This window comes from Dreissena polymorpha, chromosome 7, assembly GCF_020536995.1.
Source record: "Dreissena polymorpha isolate Duluth1 chromosome 7, UMN_Dpol_1.0, whole genome shotgun sequence".
Taxonomy (NCBI): Eukaryota; Metazoa; Mollusca; class Bivalvia; order Myida; family Dreissenidae; genus Dreissena; species Dreissena polymorpha.
In genome coordinates this window covers 70357465-70377699 of record NC_068361.1, presented here as the reverse complement: position 1 = coordinate 70377699, position 20235 = coordinate 70357465, and the positions used below count along the sequence as shown (strand labels likewise).

Below are 20235 nucleotides of genomic sequence, written 5' to 3'. Positions count from 1 at the left end.
AGATTTAAACTGTTTTATATTATCATAGTATACGTGGTTATTACATGGACTTATTTTAAAACAGTTTTTGGAAACGAATGCTTATAACAAAGCCAAAATTTACGTAATCGGAATACAAGACAATAAATACGGCACGACATAAAACATAAGACAATGGTTAAAGCTGGGACCACAGTCCTAGAACGATCAAATTAAATTATTTGGGGTTTAAACCAGTTTGAAAACCATAAACTTAACCCAGCAGTTATCTATTTAAACGTAACGTTTGCAATGGACAACATAGCAATTACACATCAGACACAAATATACTTGAAATGATTAGTTTTGGGGTCACCGTCTTGGAATAATCCATTTAAAATTAGATATGGGTTTTAACCAGTTGAAAGGCATACCATACACCACGCTAAGCCCATAATTAATCACATAATCATTCAGTTAAGATTAAACGTATGTCAAATACCCTTATTTCGGCACACGAGAAGGATTAAATCCAGTATTTTTTGCACCAAATGTGTATGCTAGGCTGTTTGAAAATCATATCCGTTACAAGTAAACGTAATATATCCCTCTTTATAGCAAAGCATCTTTTCGCAATAGTGCATACAATGATAGATATTAATGTTCTTCAATTTATATAACTTTACTTAAATATAAGAATTATTCAAAGATAATCCTGCATACGATACAACTCACTCGTTTGCGTATAGAGAGACAATCAGCTACATTGTGAAATTCTGACATAGCAACTGTCCGTCGCTTAATTGTAAATCGATTTATCAATTTTATAGTTAAAGTGATTAAAGTGATATTCACACACAGATCATTGCTTTGAGAACGATTGGTTTAACACGGTTTCTTGAAACTAGGTCTGACATTCACTAGCAACGAGGATTAATGATTTGTGTTGGAGACGCGTCTAAATCAGTAGACGCAATTTGAAATAACTGGGACACATTATGCCATGCAGTAAGACTCGTATTTAAATATAAACAACACCATTATTAATAATTATAATAATTAATAATACAATATTTATGATTGTAATACAATAGTAAAACCAAATCCTACAATTAGTTGCAGCCATCCTTACTGGATAGGCCCATAACACTTCCCCTCGTAGAATGTCGCTGATATAGCATTCAGATCTAAGTATTTGTAAGCTAAAACTCAGACAAATCGTATTAACAAATAATTGTAGCTACTTTGTAATTGTGTCTTTTACTGCGCAATAGCTGATTAAAATGTTCAAGCTTTCAATATAACCGACATAGATAAATGATAACCAGATATGTAAAGCAATCACACACATTTATATCGACAGAGCTATACATGTACATAAACACAATTAAACATGTTAATTATATATAGAGAAACATCGTTGTGTAAAATCGGATAAGCCGTGGTACGGTGGATTATACGTCTAGTTCATGTGAGCCTAAAGCACCTGGACTCTGTCGGCGGAAAAACTTCGGTCGTACCGTCGGCAGAACCGCCGGACTTACTCGACACTCACCTTTTGGATATTTTTATATTTTTATTAATTCTTTCAATGACATATGTTATTTAACTTGCCATACCTAAACAAAAACTCTCTAAACAGAAAATTGATATTAAGATGTAATGCACTTAATAAATTACAAGAAGACTAATGTTACAAGACAATTACCTATCTTCCAAACTGATTTGCCATATGCTACTATGGAAACCACCTCACAATCGCTTCCACATGTCTGTAATTATCGGTATTTAATACTGTTCATAATGTAGCACAATAAGGTCATAATATTGCAAGTTGAACTACGATGTATTTTTAACTTGACATTTTCTATTTCCTGGATATTGTACGTTTTGTTCAATAACGTAAATTCAAATATGTGACGCAGACTTTAGACTGTTTTGTTCTTTTTAACATTAGAATACTCGTCAAATATTTCATCATGTAGCGCATGGATATTATGGGAAAATAAGCAGATTTATAATCAAAGGAAATAGCATGATACAAAAGGGAAATTTCTTTGTCTTGTCAATGGTATAATAGAAAATTTGTCCAAACATATTTGATCACAAACCACCCATCCAAGAGACCGGATATGGGGGCTTATGTGGTGGCGTCGGGTGGGTAGTTTGTCCAGAGAGGAGGCAGTTTGTTTATGATACTTCTGCCTGTGATGTAACTGAATGATATTATTCAGTTTTTTAAACTTCTTCAACGAATCTTGAATACAAAGCATAGAATTTAAAACACGTTATGTTTAAGAACATGAATGAAGCTTTGCTTGATACTATGTTTTCAAGTCCAATAACTTAAAAAGTTATTTAGTTTAGCACTTATCAATGATACCTAACTTAAAAGTGTGTGATCATTTCATTGTACCTGAAATAATGTTATTGTTAAAACATAAAGATAAGAGTTAATACGAGGTATCGGTACATGTTTTCGAATTATCTGATTTTTTAAACTTGCAAACTCATCATTTTAGAACTGTTGTATTTGATACCTATAAACAGGAGTGGTTTCGATCCGTTGATAATAGCTCTAGATATGTACCGTGTGTTTAAGTCTACGTGTGTTAACGAAATTTATTTAGATTTATTACCTAAATCGGTGGATGACCCATCTCCAACGTGAGATTCGCTGATAACATGAAAATCATGGGTGGCATCAGCAAGGAACTTCATGATCTTACAAACAGACTCGACAAACCTGACTGGTGGAGGGTTTCTGTATCGTCGTCCTTCATTTCCCCCAACGGCCAAACCGGTCAAGGGATTGATGATGATGATGACCTAAATCACCAAGAAACTACGTCACAAAGTTTCGACCTTCAAGTCTGCTACTAAGAATTCAAACTGGAAGATATGCTGGTCACATTATACCACGAAATGAATGTTATTGCCTTCGTTGTAACGCATTAGATGTCGAAGATGAGTTTTATTTTGTTTGCAAATATCTTTAATACGTGGATATTATAAGACACTATTTCAAGAAATGTTATAACATTAGGCCTTATGTTGATAAATTCCACCAATTGCTGAATACAACAAATAAATTTGAACTTATTAAGTTAGCTTAATTTGTAAAAGAAGCTCTGATTTTAAAAAATGATATTGCTAATGATTTCACTTAACTTCAAATAGTTATCATACATATATAACAAGTATTTTACTTAGCCTTTTTCGTAACCGTAAACGGTGTTGCTTATGTTTATTTTATTACTACGTTTATCTCTGTGACATAATTGCATGTGAACTAGTTCATGTTTAGACGATGTACACTGTGCAAGTCTGAATAAATGTTTTTCCTGTCTGTTCTTTTCTTGTTAAATATGAAACCAGATAGAAGCAAACAAACAATATGTTAATACGTGACCTTGACAACTATGCAGAAATATTAACAGAGATGAACTTTTTATGAATGTTGAAAACTGAACCATTTTACTACAAACATTTAGGGTATCACATGAAAAATACCACACTTAATATATAACTTAGTCTATGCATAAGCAAGTCATGAAGATAAAATTAAATAGCTATCAGTTTCTCGTGAGTGTTTACCATTTGATGGAATCATATTGGAATAAAACATATTAAACACTTAATTAAATTCATTAAAACATTCAGATAGTATGTGGCGAAATACAAAAGATTTTTATGATTTTAATTTAAATAACATTTACTTTGATGGTAACCTTCGCGTGAAAGGTATCCATCGAAAATAATCTTTTACGGATTTACTTGAGTGCACAGTAAGTTAAATGCAATGTGATGCATTGAAAACTATCTAACAAACACGATTTCAGCAAGCGTTTTCTTGTTTAACTCAAACATAAACTATAATTTTATATATACATGTATACACATGTGTTGCAATAATTTCAAACTGCCAAGATGAAAAGCCCACGATAACAACACTAAAATATGCACGAACAAAACCGAGTAGGCATGACGAAGACAAATAAAGCATACTTTCTTCATACAGATCGTACAATTATTGATAGAAGTTAGCAAGCTGTAACGATGAATTGATAAAACGTTATAAATATTGCAAAGTACTTGGATATAATCGAATATAGATTCATCTATAGACAGATCCAATTTGTTTACCAAGCAACGTTTAAACTCCTCCACAGCTTCGTTTCAGGACCAATTTCAATAAATAACACCACGTGCTGTGTGCTTAGTAATGTTACAAAACGCACTTTCTCGTTTGTAAACAGTACATTAACCATAAACATCTCAATATTCAAGTACGATGGTTGGCCGGTATGGTGGACTAATTTTAATGTGATTGACGTTTGAGGAAACGCCTTTTGCTGTTCACTGCATTCAAACACAGTATTGTGTGAGAGAGGCTTGCCATTGCTGTTCACTGCATTCAAACACGGAATTGTATGAGAGAGGCTTGCTCACTTGTGTAGATTTGGAAAACGGTTTAACATATAACTTCGTAAACCTAAATATGTCAAACGTGGATACATTCAAGTTTACTACTAAGGCATGTTTAAGAGTTTTTAAACAAGCACTCGTTACATTGTTGGTAGCATCATGTGGCGTCAAAACAGAGGGACAAACGCCATTTAAGACGTTGGAATTGCGACATTGCCCTACAGACCTTATTAGTGACGCAATGTATGTCGGAACGGACGTTACCATTACCAAATGTGTGGAAATGTGCGCACTGCGACCCTGGTGTGTAGCATTGATATACAGACGTCAGTATCCTCTTTGTGAACTCTTCTCAAAATCTGGTTTGATAGTCCATAACACAACAGAAACCGCAGGATATTGTCAGTATGTGGATGAAGACAACTTTTCCGCAAAGGTAGGAAGTAATAAGTTCATCTACTTCTTAAAAAATGCTTTTAGAACACAATATTCAGCTTTTATTGGTTCATTTATTTTATATACAAAGTAAAATGAAGCTGTTGGATGAGTTATATTTTAACAGACAGCGATTGTTATTGCGTTGATATTATTGAAATCTCAAACTCAGCCACGTGCAATAAATCGTGTAAACCGAACAACCAGTATCAGTGACATGATAAGCCCAGTCATTTGTAAAGTCGCTGCGCCATCCGTCCGTCCAAATTCCAATTTTGATGTAATTAATTCTGCGTGGGTCTAGAGCAAATTTCCCTGACAAAAATTCCATCCCACTCGATGTCCGTCCGAGTTTCCGTCCGTCCATTCATCCTGCCGTCTGTCAACTTGTCGGTTCCGCTTGAAATCTCAATTACTTATTCGAAGTTGATTGAACGTGATATTCAGCATCGCGAAAGGGTAGACAAGAGCATATAATCATGTCGCTTCGGACGTCTTAGTTTAGGGAGTTATTTCAATTTGGTTATGATTAAGTCATTTTCGAATTGATTTTCAGTTTCAGCACGAAATATAAGGAACTTATTCTCGGAATTTAATTAAACTTTATATGGAATTTGCTTTTTTGGTTGACATGCTAATATTGTCAGGTCATTCCGCTCCGTTTATTTAAAAAGGATTCTTGTTTTTTTTTGTTTTTTTTTTGTTTTTTTTTTTGAAAGAAGTATTTTATTTTGTAACATCCACACCTTAAATGCAATTTTAACTTTCTTTTTTTTTATTCAATATCATACATACAATGTTAACATGTATATGATCATACAACATAGTGATTGTACATAGCAATACAGTTTAGACATGTTATACAAGATATGCTAATATATTTTTGTTTAGAGAGAAAAGAAAAGAACAACAGAGGAATAGTTATGAAAAAAGATGAGTTGTATAAAGTCAGAAGAAAGCATACTGGACTTGTGTGTTTTGTTGTATATTCACAATGATCTTGTCAGATTGAAAAATAAAAAAAATAAACATAACTATTTTAGAGAGTTAAACTAACATTAGAGTGAAATGTATATAAGTGGACAAAACATTATGAGAATTTAATCCGATTCCATTTTGTTCAAAGATTTGTAATGTGCCAATACTGAGGGCTATTTCTTTCTCAATCTGGATTTTTAGTTAAAGACTATGGACAAAACAATTAAAATTTGGTATTTGTTTTTTGTACTTCATGTTTAAGATGAAATATTTCATCAATATAACCATTAAATTCACAATATTATTACAGTCAATTGATTTCAATGAGTTAATTCCGAAACTTACATTTAAGAAAGATAGTTTAACGTTTAGTTGATGTTGTTAAAGAAAAGATATTAATTGATTCCAAATGGGCTGGATGTGTTTGCACTCCCAAAAAAGATGTTCTATAGTTTCAATGTTTTCACTGCAGAAGTCACACAGATTTGAGTTAGATAATTTGCATTTAAAGAGATATTTATTTGTAGCTATAATTCTATGGATGTATTTATATTGAAAATTTCTCAGTGTGCTTTCAATAGTTGCTTTATATGGCATGGTAAATATATGTTTCCAATTAAGTTCCTCCAAAAAGGACTTGCCATTTATTTTGGATTTTGGAGTTTTCTGTAGGGTTTTTAATTTGTAGTGTGTAGAATATTTTATTTGTTTTGTTTTTTCTTCCAAGTATGTTTTCTACAAATGTTGTTTGAGTACATGGTGTATTATTTGTATTGATTTCAGATTTAATATGTATGGGTATGCTTTTGATTAGTGTGTAGTACTTCAGAAAATTATTTGAAGGTATTCCGTATATGTAGCATATATTATCAAAAGAGTAGAAATCCTTAATTCTGTAGTCAAATAATTGGTCGACATATTTAATGCTTCGTTCAAACCAGTCTTTATAGAAAAACGTCTTATTGTTTGAAGTTATGTCTTTATTATTCCATAAAATTGTTTTACTGCTGGTTTGGGTTTCTAAGTTATGAGTGACATCACTCCACGCTGATAGAACATCAGACAGAAATATGTTTTCGTTTGCAATTTCATGTAAGATAGTATTGCTGATGTAACATTCAAAGAGTAAGGAGTCACCATATTTTTTTAGGATTTTCTGGTAGAATAATTTCCATTTACTCGTATTGGTATTATCTAGGTATCGTTTAACCCAGCTGCATTTGACTGCATTCAAGAATGAGTCAATGTTCGTTAATTGGATACCTCTATTTTCTACAGATTGAATTAACTGAGTTCTTTTTATTTTATCAGGTTTACCGTCCCATATGAAATTAAATATTGCTGATTTTATATCGTTAATTATATCATTTGGTGGATTTGGGAGAACTGTTCATACATATTTTAATTTAGGAAGTGCAAACGTTTTCAATACTGTGTTTTTTCCGATTAGTGTAAGTTTACGATGATGCCATGATTTTAAGCAGTTTTTAAAATTCTGTAATTTAGGTAGTATGTTTTTAAGAACTGTATCCTTTTCATTATTTGTGAATGTAATTCCTAACGTTGTGGCTTCATCGGATGTCCAATTAAATTTCATTTCTTTTTTATATAGAACATTACTTTGTTTTAATTTACCTACTCGTAGCACAGTACATTTACTTTTGTTTAGTTTAAGACCCGATGTCATTCCGTAAATGGTTAGCGACTCTATTAGGTTATGGAAAGAATCGTAATTGTTATTTAAACAATAAGTTGCATCGTCAGCAAATAGGGATTGTTTGATTTCTTCGTCAGGTTCTAGTGATATGCCTTTTATGAGTTTATTTGATTGGATGTGATGTGATAGATACTCGATGCAAATAATAAATAGCGATGATGAGGGTGGACATCCTTGTCGAACCCCTCGTTCGATGTTAAAACTGTTTGAAAAGAAGCCATTGTTAATGATTATACTGTTAATATCGGTATAGAATAGTTTGACCCATTGAATGAGACTTTCACCAAAGTTAATATTTTTTAAGCAAGAGAACATAAATGAATGATCAAGCGAATCGAATGTGTGTTTCGTGTATTTTGATATCTATACTTGCTTGTCTGCCAATTATTATTTCCTTAAAGTTATCGACTGTGACCCCTATATTATTTTCTATCAGAAAGGCAATGCCTTGTTTATTAGTATGTTCTCCACTGAGATAGATTTCTCCGTCCCATTCATCTTTTAAGGTTTGTGCTAAAGTAGGTGTCAAATGACATTCTTGTAAAAGGCATATACTATTTATTTTTTTCGTCTAACCATTTGAAGATTTTTATTCGTTTGTCTTTATTGTTTAATCCTTTAACATTTAAAGTACATAATTTAATCATTTAAGTATGTGGAGGGTGTGTAAATGGTAATTGTATGTGCTTGTCCAGTAAGTTTCTTTTCTAAAATATGTCCAGTTGGTTTCTCTTATAGGACATAAGATGTCCATACATACAAACAAAAATAGAAAACAAAAAATAGGAATACAAAAAGATGAATATTCCATAGACTTGAAGAAGTAAAAAGAGAAAAAGTAAAAAGAGATAATCACAAAAGTAAGAAGAAAACTCAATAAAAGACTTGTCCCTAGTAGAGACATAGAAAAAAAAGAATTAAAAAAAACATATGAACACACAAAAACAAGCAAATGTGCTTATGCAAGGTAAATTGCCCTAAATATAAGACATAAATTATCGGTATCTTATGTTCTCAAAACGGAAGTTTAAAAAAGTGGGTATGAGTAATAATAAGAATTTCAATTGATTATGTATTTTTTAAGTTTAAGTAATTAAGTTACTAAGTATAAGACGTTACTTTTCGGTATGTAAGATTTTAAAAAAAAATAAAAAAATATATAAATAAAAAAAAATATGTTTGAGGTTTATGCAAATTCATATTAAATGTCACACTGTAATATGTTTATTATAAGTTTTAACAAAAGAGCATAATTAAGGATTTAAACATAAATTGTTTATACGTATTTGTACTATATCCATTACAGAAGAGTTAAAAAAACACACACAATACATTTATATTAGGTGGTAAGCCGGGTTCCGATTACCAAATATTGATAAACACAATATCAATGTCAATGGTGTATACATATAAAGTTAAAAAAACACACACAATACAAGTATATTAGATGGTAAGCCGGGTTCCGATTACCAAATATTGATAAACACAATATCAATGTCAATGTTGTATACATATAAAAGGTAATATGGTTATACTGTGGTATACATAAATTTTATATACGTATTTGTACTATATCCAAAGGATTCTTTGTCGTTTTAATAATCATTTCTTTCTGCGTCTAATCTCGGGCATTAAAGGGGCCTTTTCACGTTTGGGTAAATTGACAAAATTTTAAAAAGTTGTTTCAGATTCGCAAATTTTTGTTTCAGTTATGATATTTGTGAGGAAACAGTAATACTGAACATTTACCATGCTCTAAAATAACCATTATATGCATCTTGTGACGATTTAAAAACCCGAAAATTATAAAGCGCTGCAACGCGAAACGAATTAATAATTTTGAGAGTTTACGAGAAGTACTTATATAAAGTATAAAATACATCAGGCATTGCATACGGAAGGATGGCCGAGTGGTCTAAGTGGGTACTACTTTTACTCCAGGACTCCAGGGGTCAGTGGTTCGAGCCCTGCTAAGGGTTACCTTTTTTTCTTTTTTTAATTTTATTCTTGATTTTTTTTACTGGAGCTTTTTATATCTAATGTTTACATTTATCAATATAAAGCATTTTATGACAAACTTCAAAACATGCCAAAATCTGTGAGAAGGCCCCTTTAATGATTCGACTTTATATGAAGCATCCCTATTAGGTGTACATGCGCATTTTTTCTCATTGTTTCGATCCATTATTTGTTTAAGGAGTTTTTTAGTTTTGGTACTTAATATGACATTTTTAAAATTATATGTTTCTGTTTTAGATCACAGAAACTTATGATCCGAATATCATGAACAACATCTGTAACACTATGATCTAAATTAGATGAACAAGTATATACGGCATCCATATATAATTGAGTCGCGTTCTGAGAAAACTGGGCATAATGCATGTGCGTAAAGTGTCGTCCCAGATTAACCTGTGCAGTACGCACAGGTTAATCAGGGACGACACTTTCCGCCTAAACTGGATTTTCGTGTAGAAGAGACTTCCTTTAAACGAAAAATACCATAAAAGCGGAAAGTGTCGTCCCTGATTAGCCTAAGCGGACTGCACAGGCTAATCTGGGACGACACTTTACGCACATACATTAAGCCCAGTTTTATCAGAACGCGACTCAATTGATATGCGTACCATGTCGATTTGCACCCCAACGACTATTGTGGGATGTATTGCCATTTCATTAATAATAAAACGTTTTTTATGAAAACAATATGTTTCCGCGCAAGATCTTGGGAACTTATGAATAGGATGACAATGTATATGCCGTGTGCTTATAGGGAGGGCATGCGCGTATTGTCAGGTTATGCCGCAGCAGCAATTTTCCAGAAATTGTATTGTACAGACAATTAATAATTAATATTAAGATGAACAAATAATATACAAAACAACTGTATGTTTTGGCAGGCACACAATATATCTCGACATCTGTTATGCTAACGCTCCATTACAAATGACAATTTAGATAAAATATAACATTTTCATATTCAGTTTTAAAGGACGTTTCTCTTTGTGTCTATGATTTATAGTTTGTATTGTATACCATCGTGCAATCATTTAAGCAAAGCTTATATTTTTCGAAATACAATGAATTTTCACCTATATAATATATGCCTTTAATGTTGTTGTTTGTTCAATTTTATTTTATAAAAAAGAAACTGATTATCAATTATCAGATGATAATGATACACGTAAAACATGGCTTGGATTGGCATTAAAAAAACAACCGGATTTCTCATCTTGCATATGCAATTCGTAGCCAGTACAAGTAAAAAACTTTCAAATAAAATCCACAGTTTCTAAGATATTCAAATATGCGCGCGTATTCAGATACCTTATGGCATTGCGAATGAGGTACTTACTGCTGAGTTTGATAATATCTGATTTACAATTACTGTGTGACAGCACAGATTATATAAATTAAGATAATAAAGGTGAAATAAATTTGAAAGAAATACAGCCTACTTATACATTTGTTTAAATTAAGTATTGGAAATAATGAAGAAGCCAAACAAAAATGGGAGTTTTTCCTGCATGCCGATGTACTAATAAAAATAATTAAATGATGTATTTATTTATAACTTGAAGAGTAAAACAACTTTTATTATTCTGACTCGTATTTTGTATTCTGTTTGACTTTAAAGTTCGTCCAACTAAGACTCGAGTGCTCAACATTGGCAAATACGACATGTCCCGAGCAGTATGTCGCATGCGACATGGACAATAAACAATGTATCAAACCCGGTAAGTAGATATGGACATTGTTTCAGCAAACCAGTACAGTATAAAGCTTATAATAGAAGAAGAGCGTAATATATATTTCCTTCGTTATGTAAGTTTATGGATAAAGGTGTGAAGAATGTTTTCAAATGTTCTAATTGACAACATTTGTGAGTTATGTACATTTTGATTAAGACTTTAATAATATTGCAAAAGAATGCCCGCGCCTGAACGTCACCAATGGGGTCTTATTAGGCAACATGAACAACAATGGGGCACGTAAACAGGTCACCTGCAACCCTGATTACATCGTAGAATCTGGAGCTAGTATTACGACATGCATTGACGGAAACTGGAATCCGTATCCCCAGTGTATTAAGCGTAAGTTATATATGCATGTTTGTTTCATTCCATTTAAGGAGCAATGTAGGTTTGTGTATGGTCAATGCGGTAAATTGTAATATTGCTTTTCATGATTTTTCAATATAGTTTGCTTATGCAAAACTACTGCACCTAAAATTGTTATTAACATATTATTGCCGTTATTTTTCTTCTCACAATATCTCATTTTCAAATACAAACATGTGCTTCCTTTTTTAAATCATGTGAACTTATTATACATAATACTTTTAAAAACTTATTTAAAAATATGTATTGTACTATTGCTTAATATATGAAAGGTCATGTTTCTATATTTTGATAAGTCATACGTGTCAATCATTATTATTACAAAATAAACAAAATATAGCGTGGATTGCATAAATCAAACATAATTTATTCTAACAAATTCAAGTGCAAACTTTCCGACTATTACAGTGGCAAGTGCATGCCATTAATTGCGAAAGCCAAATCATCGTTTATGCAAAATATATATAATAAATCATTTACAACATATTACAAAACAGAACAACTCGTTCTGACATGACATATAAAGTAAGATTCGTTTTATTTTATGCTTTTCGGTGATTTCTAGAGAAATTTCAGTAAATTAAACCTGTTGTAAACATTGAAAATTAACCGTGAAAATTATCAATAATTGTGATTGTTTTACCGGAACTATTTTTGACATAAAAAGAAACAAAGATAATCATTTGTAATCATAAAATAAAATAAATTTGTTGGATTTGGTGGAGACTCGTTTTTAATTTACTCGTGGTCGTAGAATAAAAAAATTATGATCACTCGTTATTTAAAACCGATATTTCACCAAACTACCACTACAAATATATTAATACTGTGGGAGAAAACAACTATGCGATCGTTATAGCAATAACTATGCAGACAATTGACGAATATTGTCATACATATTCATACATATTGTCGATATGTGTAAGTCATTCAAAGTTTCTAGAAGAATATTGGAAAAACAACACATATTTTATTTGAATATTACAACGTTATCAAACTTCAATCAACTGTGCAGCATATTGCCTGAAACAAGTTAAGTGTGGTAGAGGAGAAAAATCTGTATTAAGTATTGCTAATAAAGTCACAAATTCCTATTTTAAGTTAGAACTCACTGTAAATATGTTACAATATGAAACATCAACTGACTTTCAGCGATCCACTTAAGACTCGATATTATCCGTTTTTCAGTGATTACATGTGAAAACCCCAAACCTGTTCTGTATGCTTCAATGTCGTACTCGGGATTGGCACCCGGCAGCACCGTGACGTTTACGTGTGAGCCGGGATACATCATGGTCTCCGGCGACGCTGTTCGCACGTGTCACGAAAGCGGTGGGTGGACTGGGACCCAACCTAAATGTCAAGGTCGGGAATGGGTCATTTGTAAGAGTTCATTGCTTGGTTCGTGTTTATTTGCACAATTGAAAACAACAACCACATAATACATGACTCGTACAACTTAATTACGTTATTTTAACTTTCCTGTTGGTGTTGTTGTCATTATCATTTTGTAATAATGTCATTGTTTAAATGATCTTTTTTCACAGCTTTTGTCTAATTATGGAAAATGAAAAAGGAATGTGTAGAACCAATCAAAACTTTATGTCAAAAATATGTGTCCTTTAAGCTGATCCTTGCAAAGCATTATTGATAAAAGTGTCTTTTTCAGTAAACAACAATTTAATAACCGGTCGCAAAATCGCCCTGCTAAGGTAGATATCCAACATAATTATAATGCTCCGCTGAACACTACGACACTATATGTTTGTTTGAAAAAATGGCTGCGATTAAGTGGTATGTGATTGGCTGAACCGTTATTTTGATTGACAGATGGTAAGTGGTCAATTTCTAGGATGTGTTTGCCAAAATAAGCAGATTAGTCACGAATCATATAAGCTTACTGTCAAACGTTTTCGGTTGCTTATATACAGGACCTTTAAACCAATAAACTATGTTACAGTCCAGAACTGTGTGACCTTGCAAAACAATGCTACTGGAAAACTGAAGAGCGGGCTGTACCAAATAAACCGCGGAGGGAGGAACTTTCACATTTACTGTAACTATGGCGACGGTGACGGATATGTCTACATTTCAACCTCGATCCCGAGCGACGTGGACCTGAACATGGCGTCCCTCTCTGACGATAGCAGCCACGTTAAGGTCATCCACAGGCGTCAGAATGGTAGCCAGTATGAGGCGAAAATTCAACAGATCGCTGCATTCAATACGTTACCAGTCTCCGTTCAATTCAACAAGCATGACGGTTATTAAGGCGTACAAAACACAGCCATGGGACCATACGTCTTCACAGGTTTCGTACCCCTGTCTGTCAACCCTAAACACGGCACACAGGGTTGGAAAGTCAACGGCAATGAGGTGACGTTCACCAACTGCGACGGAAAACTCAACAGCTACTTCGCGGTGCTGCTCAATGCCAACAAAGCCGACTACACACTAAATAACGGCTGGAAAAATTCCCTGATGTACGCTTGGTATGAACTGGCGACTCCGGTCAGCGACTTACTTCCGGAGGCCATATTTTCACCGGATTATGATATCCATCATGGCGGTTGTGGAGGGTACAGCATCGGAAAAACCGAAACCGACGTCACAGGAGTCACGATTGGTCAGCGATTTAGTAAGTGTGAATATTGGTATAATGTATTGAAATTCAATAAGTGTATAACAGTAAACATAACCATTACTTCATATCAATACGGAAGTACTTTGTAATGTATAGGTTTCTTTAGTATTTATTTGATTTGTCGTTTACTTATGTTATAATAAGTGTTTACATTTTGAATATCAACTATTATAATTATAAATTAATTTACATATGATATTAATATCATAATATCATATTTCTCTTAATATATGATTCACTAATTGTTTATGAACCGTGTTCAAATTAACACGGGAGACTAATCATATACATCATACTCAGAGTTATATAATTTCAGTTACTTCCCTTTCTATAAATACATATTCAAACAGATCAATAAACTTTCTAACAAGAAGGTTGTATATGAAATGTCTAATTCATCGGAAACAGAAAGGTAATCAAGTAAGCATATAATGTGACTCTGCACAAACTCCAAACTACATGACTGTAGACGCCGGAATTACAATCGTTTTATTAACACCCCGTTATATTTGTTTTACAATTGCAGTAATCACCTGCTCGGAGCCCGATGACGTCAGAGACGCCACAAAGACGTTTGGCGGCGTCCAGCCGGGCTCCGTAGTGACGTACCGCTGTAACCATGGATACACGAGCTCAGGGGATCTCATGCGGACGTGCACGCCGACCGGTGGCTGGTCTGGCGTACAGCCCACTTGCACACGTTAAATCCAATATCATTGTATTTTTGTATAACTCGCTATAATCATTACACTATATTAGCATAATTTACATGTTCGTATTCGGTTTTGCTGGTACACAAGTTTCACGAGGACAGATGACAAGATGTGGTTATTAATTTAAAGTCCAGAACGGAAACGGATGTATTTCATCATATAGTTCTTGTAAACCGGTCATTCAAACAGGTCAGTAAAGATTAATATAGGCGAGCTAGAGAGCAAAAATACTGTGTTTTGCTAACCATCACATGACAGATAATTGTAATGCGTCACATAACATGTTGAAATTATAGAGGTTAACCGACCTCCTTTTTCTGAACACAACTTCATAATCAGATAGATACATGATAAACATGAATCATTTTCTGTAAATATTAGTTTATTTTACGTAGGCAATTAAAGATAAATTAAGTGAACTACCCAAGATACATGTACTTGTCATCTTAATGTCCTGTACCTTACCATAAGTTATTTGTGGTGGTACCGAAACAAAAATGACAATAATGAAAATATTCCTGTTTCTGCGTACTCGTAATTTATATCGTGACCAAGCAGTATCCCAATATTTACCAGAAATACAGTAACTTACCACGTACCATATTTTAATTTTCCTAAATTTAAATATAATGCGATTAACCAACTAATTATATTATAGTAAACAAGCTCACTCCTATATACCCCCCTAAACTTCGTTTAGTGGGGATATAATAAGAAATAAGGTGAAGTATTTCGGTGACAATAACTATACATTTTCATAAATGTATAGAACTGAAATGTCAAGCAGGATTTTTTTTCTACAATTCTCCGTAGTCTTTCGTGTTTGAAAATGTCAATCTGTAATCTTATTTGTTTCAAACCCTCATTGCAAAGAAGTAAATTATATATAATAAACATGCACATTTTAGCGTTGTAATTGCATTCGTCTGTTGTGTCTTCATTTGATTCAATCACCATAAAATAGCGTTGAAAAGAAACGATACGTGCTATTTGGAGTGTGTCGTTTTCCCTTCGTGCTTGAATGGTCACAATGTCGATAAATGCGGTATTAAACGAGAAAGATCCTCCTTTCATGCGTTTTATACGTTTCTTAAATGTACGTAGAAATGACACATATCTCTTCAGAGACTTTTACAACATATTTTAATTTGAAAACTTGTGATTTTAAAAATAATCGAGACTCACCGTTATAGATTTATTATAATTTATGAGAATTTACGAGTGCGACGGTTGTCCTGACGGAGTGTTATTTCTCCAGTCTTCAACTCACATGGTGGAAGTATAAGCAGTGTCTTTTAGTCACGCTTAGCCCCTCTAGTTGTGTCTTATAGTCACACTGTAATTTTAACCTTTGTGTCTTGTAGTCACACTTTGTCAGTCTATTTGTAGTCAAGTAGTTCATATAAGGTTAAACCCCAAAAGAAGTGTCCGTAAATGTGACAGATGACCGAATGAATGGAATGCGCATTAAGTAACATTGTACACATATACATTATAAATAAGAGGACGTTAAAGTAGTTTTTAAAGTATTTTAGTTACGGTAAGTAAGCTTTTTTCTTAGGCTGGAATCCCACTTGGGGCATGCATAAACAATACTGTTGCATGGTATATATTTTTTTCATAATGTCATCAATTTAAGATCCGCGTAATGCGAAAATGTATCTTAAGCCGTATGGTCAGACTAGCTCCAGCCTAGCCTTTGCATCCCCGCATTAGGATCAGGAGATACCCTGTCCACTTATGAGGCAATAAAACCTTGCGTGAGATCTAAGTTTAGCTCCTTAAAAGACTGCACGCTTGTTTGGATAGGAAAGAGGACAATTACAACGAGCGAGGCATGGTATAGGGGAGATAACCCTGTGTTATGGTAAGTTAGGGTTATGGGTCGGGTTAGGGTATGGGTTAAGGCTAACCCCAACCCAAACCCGACCCCTATTCCTAACCCTAACCCTTAACCCCCCCCCCCCCCCATGCGCATTACAATACTATGCCTCGCTCGTTGTCGTTGTTCGCTTGGATATGGAATAAGACCTTTTTGGCGTTATGCGGTACATAACATACAGGCTGTCAAGTGACCTTTTTTCAAAAAGTAGGAAAAAATAGGAACTACTTTTGCAAGAAAAGTAGGAAAAAAGTAGGAAAAAGTAGGAACTTTTCCCTCAAAAGTAGGAATACATAATACTTATTTTTTAGACACAGGTCCAGGAAGCATAGCTTGAAACAGAGCAGGAGTGCAATCACATGTTCTGTATGGATACCCACTTGAAGTTACCTTAAGGGCCCAGAAGATTTCAGCCTTTTGTACCTGTTCCTTGTGTGATGGATGTACTTGCATACAGATAGATTTATCCCCACAACCCTGAGAGCTGCTTGGCTTTTGGGCACTTCCAAACAAACGCTTTTGTGAATTATCATGCATGTATTTCATGTTTTCCTTGTGTTTTTATCCATCTGCATGACTTATAAGTTGATTAGCACCAGAATTACTACAAGATGGACTTCATTCAGACAGTACAATATCTTGCAAACTCATTGCCGGTATCTCTCTTGCACCATGATCCCAGTGTTTTTCCACTGTTGTCCAACTTCTCCATCCATGAAGGGTTAAACTTTGTTTTCCCACTAGGAATTTTAGCACTTATAGTGTATCTATGATAATTAAGTTTCAAGCAAAGCTACCCTGATAAAGAAGTATACATGTAATTAGATGCTGTTCATTTTGGTGTATCATCAAATAAGTGGTTAGAGGTCTTCTGTGTATCAATATAAAAATGGTAATTATATTGTGCATGTTATATCCTTAAGCAGAAGACCAAATTTATTTAGTGATACACCAACTTGTTGTACAAGATTAATACTAGTATATAAAGCAGTGTAAATGCTCTGCTACAGCTACATTGTGAAACCTTTAAATTGACAATAGGGTGCAGTTATAATGACTTAAGTTACATTCAAAATGACTGGTCATTGCAGAGCAGATTATGCAACTGGAGATAGGACCTTATCACCTGACATCTGTTATGACAGCATTGATTGGGCAATGAAACAGTTGCACTACATTGTTTATTCCAGTTTCAAATAATGGCTTTTACATTATTGATGACTTTGCGGGAGTGTAATAATGCCGTTTAATAATTTTAATACTTCGCTTTAACACCTTGAAATTACCTCACTAGCAATGGCATCATTAGACAAGAATTGTGTTTGTCCGAAACACAATGCCCACTATTGCGCAGCTATGAAATAAAATTTCAATATATCATTTGGCAGGTTTAGAAATTATCTCCCTTTTAAAGCTTATTACTTCCCTTGGATTGTATTTTTTAACTTTTGACCTTGAAGGATGACCTTCACCTTTCACCACTCAAAATGTGCAGCTTTATGAGATACACATGCATGCCAAATATCAAGTTGCTATCTTCAATATTGCAAAAGTTATGGCCCATATTAAAGTTTTCGGACGGACACACACACACAGACAGACAGACAAACGGACTGACAGTACAACTGCAATATGCCACCCTACCGGGAGCATAAAAATGTATCAGGGCATTTAGGCTCTGTGTATTTATCTTTAATTACTAAACATGATGTACCTATGATATCAATAGAACATCATATCCGTTGTCATGTAATACAGAATTTATTACATTATATTTGTAAATGATGAAAACTCGGCAAAGCATCAGTTTTATCTTTTTTCCAATAACTTGTGTAATAAATTCCATATTACATAACCACTCATACAATACATGTATCTCTATATCTCTACATTCCAAACAGCAATATCATGTAAACATGCATAAGGTTTGGTCAAATTGTTGTCAATGGAAACAAAATAAAACTGGAATAAACAATGGGTTCCCTCAGCTCTTGCATCACTGGGAACTGTGTAAGGTAGTGAAGTCTGCAGTGTACAAATGCTAAGGAAGTAAACAAGGCACTATTGTTACTTCAAAAAAAAACTTGTCAATAATTTTAAAAGTTACATAAGAAATAAATATTTATGCTCCTGAAGAGGTGCTAGACAGTCAGCATGGGTTGTCAGGTCTCATCTAGATGAATGCACATTAACAGGGATACAGTCATGCGATAGATTCATTCATCCTGCAAGTTTACTAAATAAACTCTTAAAAAAATAATTCTCCATTGAAAATGAAAAAGTAGGAATAGTAGGAAGATTTGGTAAAAAAATAGGAAAAAGTAGGATCCTGATGAAAAAGTAGGAAATAGTAGGAAAAAGTAGGAAAAAGTATGACCGCTTGACAGCCTGTAACATAGTTACTAGATCAATACCTGCTTGAAAAGAGGGAATGTGTTCAGTTTGAATAAGTGTATATATTTATGTAAAATACCAATATACCCCTTTAAACATTTTGGGACTATTTAGTAATACACAGCATGTTTGATATGTTGTCAGGATCGTCCAGTCACTTAACACAATGAGGTTGGTGAGGATTTGTGACGCCTTACATCTATGATCTGTAAGTGCTGACTGGTGTCTACTGATCTGTTTCCAGCTTTGTGAATGTTCATTGTATCATAGAACATGTTTAAATGTTATCATAGAATATGTTTTGGTGTTATTTATTAGCGCTTGCATTGTGTTTAAAAGAAAATGCCAAAGGAGTATTGTTTCTGTGCCAAAAAGATATTAAACACTCGTATGTTTATAGACAAAATGTTGCGCCTTTAAAGGTTCAGTTGTTAATTTTGCAAAATATCTCAGAAATATCCTATATCATATAAAAGTCATGTTTCTATTTTATTATTATATGATTGACTGAAATATTTAAATGATCAAACAAGAAGCTGGATCATTAGATCCGCAACTTAATGCACTTGTTATATTAATTGTGTCCTCTGATTGAAAGTGTATGGCTTTACACAAACACCTACCGAATTTATGAAAGGAAAGCCTGTGGCATTTGTATGTGAGGAACATTTAAAGACGAAAGTCATAAATCATAAAGGTATATATTTACATAACAATACTTTTTCAAACTAGAACATCTGTTCTGGTATGACTTTAGTTAAATTATTGCATTAAATGTTTTGTTTTTAAGTGCCAATGTTTGTCTTTTGGCTTGGTCGGTCGGTGGATGGGAAGGTAGGTGGGTAGGTAGGTGGGTGGGTGAGTGTTTTCAGGTAGGTAGGTAGTAGGAAAGTAGATAGGGGTAGGGTAGGGGTTGGGTGATGTGGGTTTGGGGTGGGTTCGGATGGGGTGGGTAGGGTGGGGTG

At 33.6% G+C, this 20235-nt stretch overlaps 2 protein-coding genes and 1 long non-coding RNA gene across 3 annotated transcripts in view; 2 read left to right on the top strand and 1 right to left on the bottom strand.

The window, feature by feature from the left end:
- The window catches only part of LOC127838677 (T-cell immunomodulatory protein-like), a 75083-nt gene that overhangs the window by 15418 nt on the left and 39430 nt on the right, over positions 1–20235 (bottom strand). The window lies entirely within an intron of this gene.
- Positions 4349–11596, top strand: LOC127838692 (uncharacterized). The gene is made up of 3 exons (XR_008029907.1): positions 4349–4822; positions 11154–11253; positions 11446–11596. It is a non-coding gene; the product is annotated as an uncharacterized LOC127838692 (long non-coding RNA).
- On the top strand, positions 12862–14250 carry LOC127838690 (CUB and sushi domain-containing protein 3-like). The gene is made up of 2 exons (XM_052366574.1): positions 12862–13002; positions 13598–14250. Exons 1-2 carry the CDS (start codon positions 12867–12869, stop codon positions 13906–13908), a joined length of 447 nt encoding a protein of 148 aa, XP_052222534.1. The 5' UTR covers positions 12862–12866; the 3' UTR covers positions 13909–14250.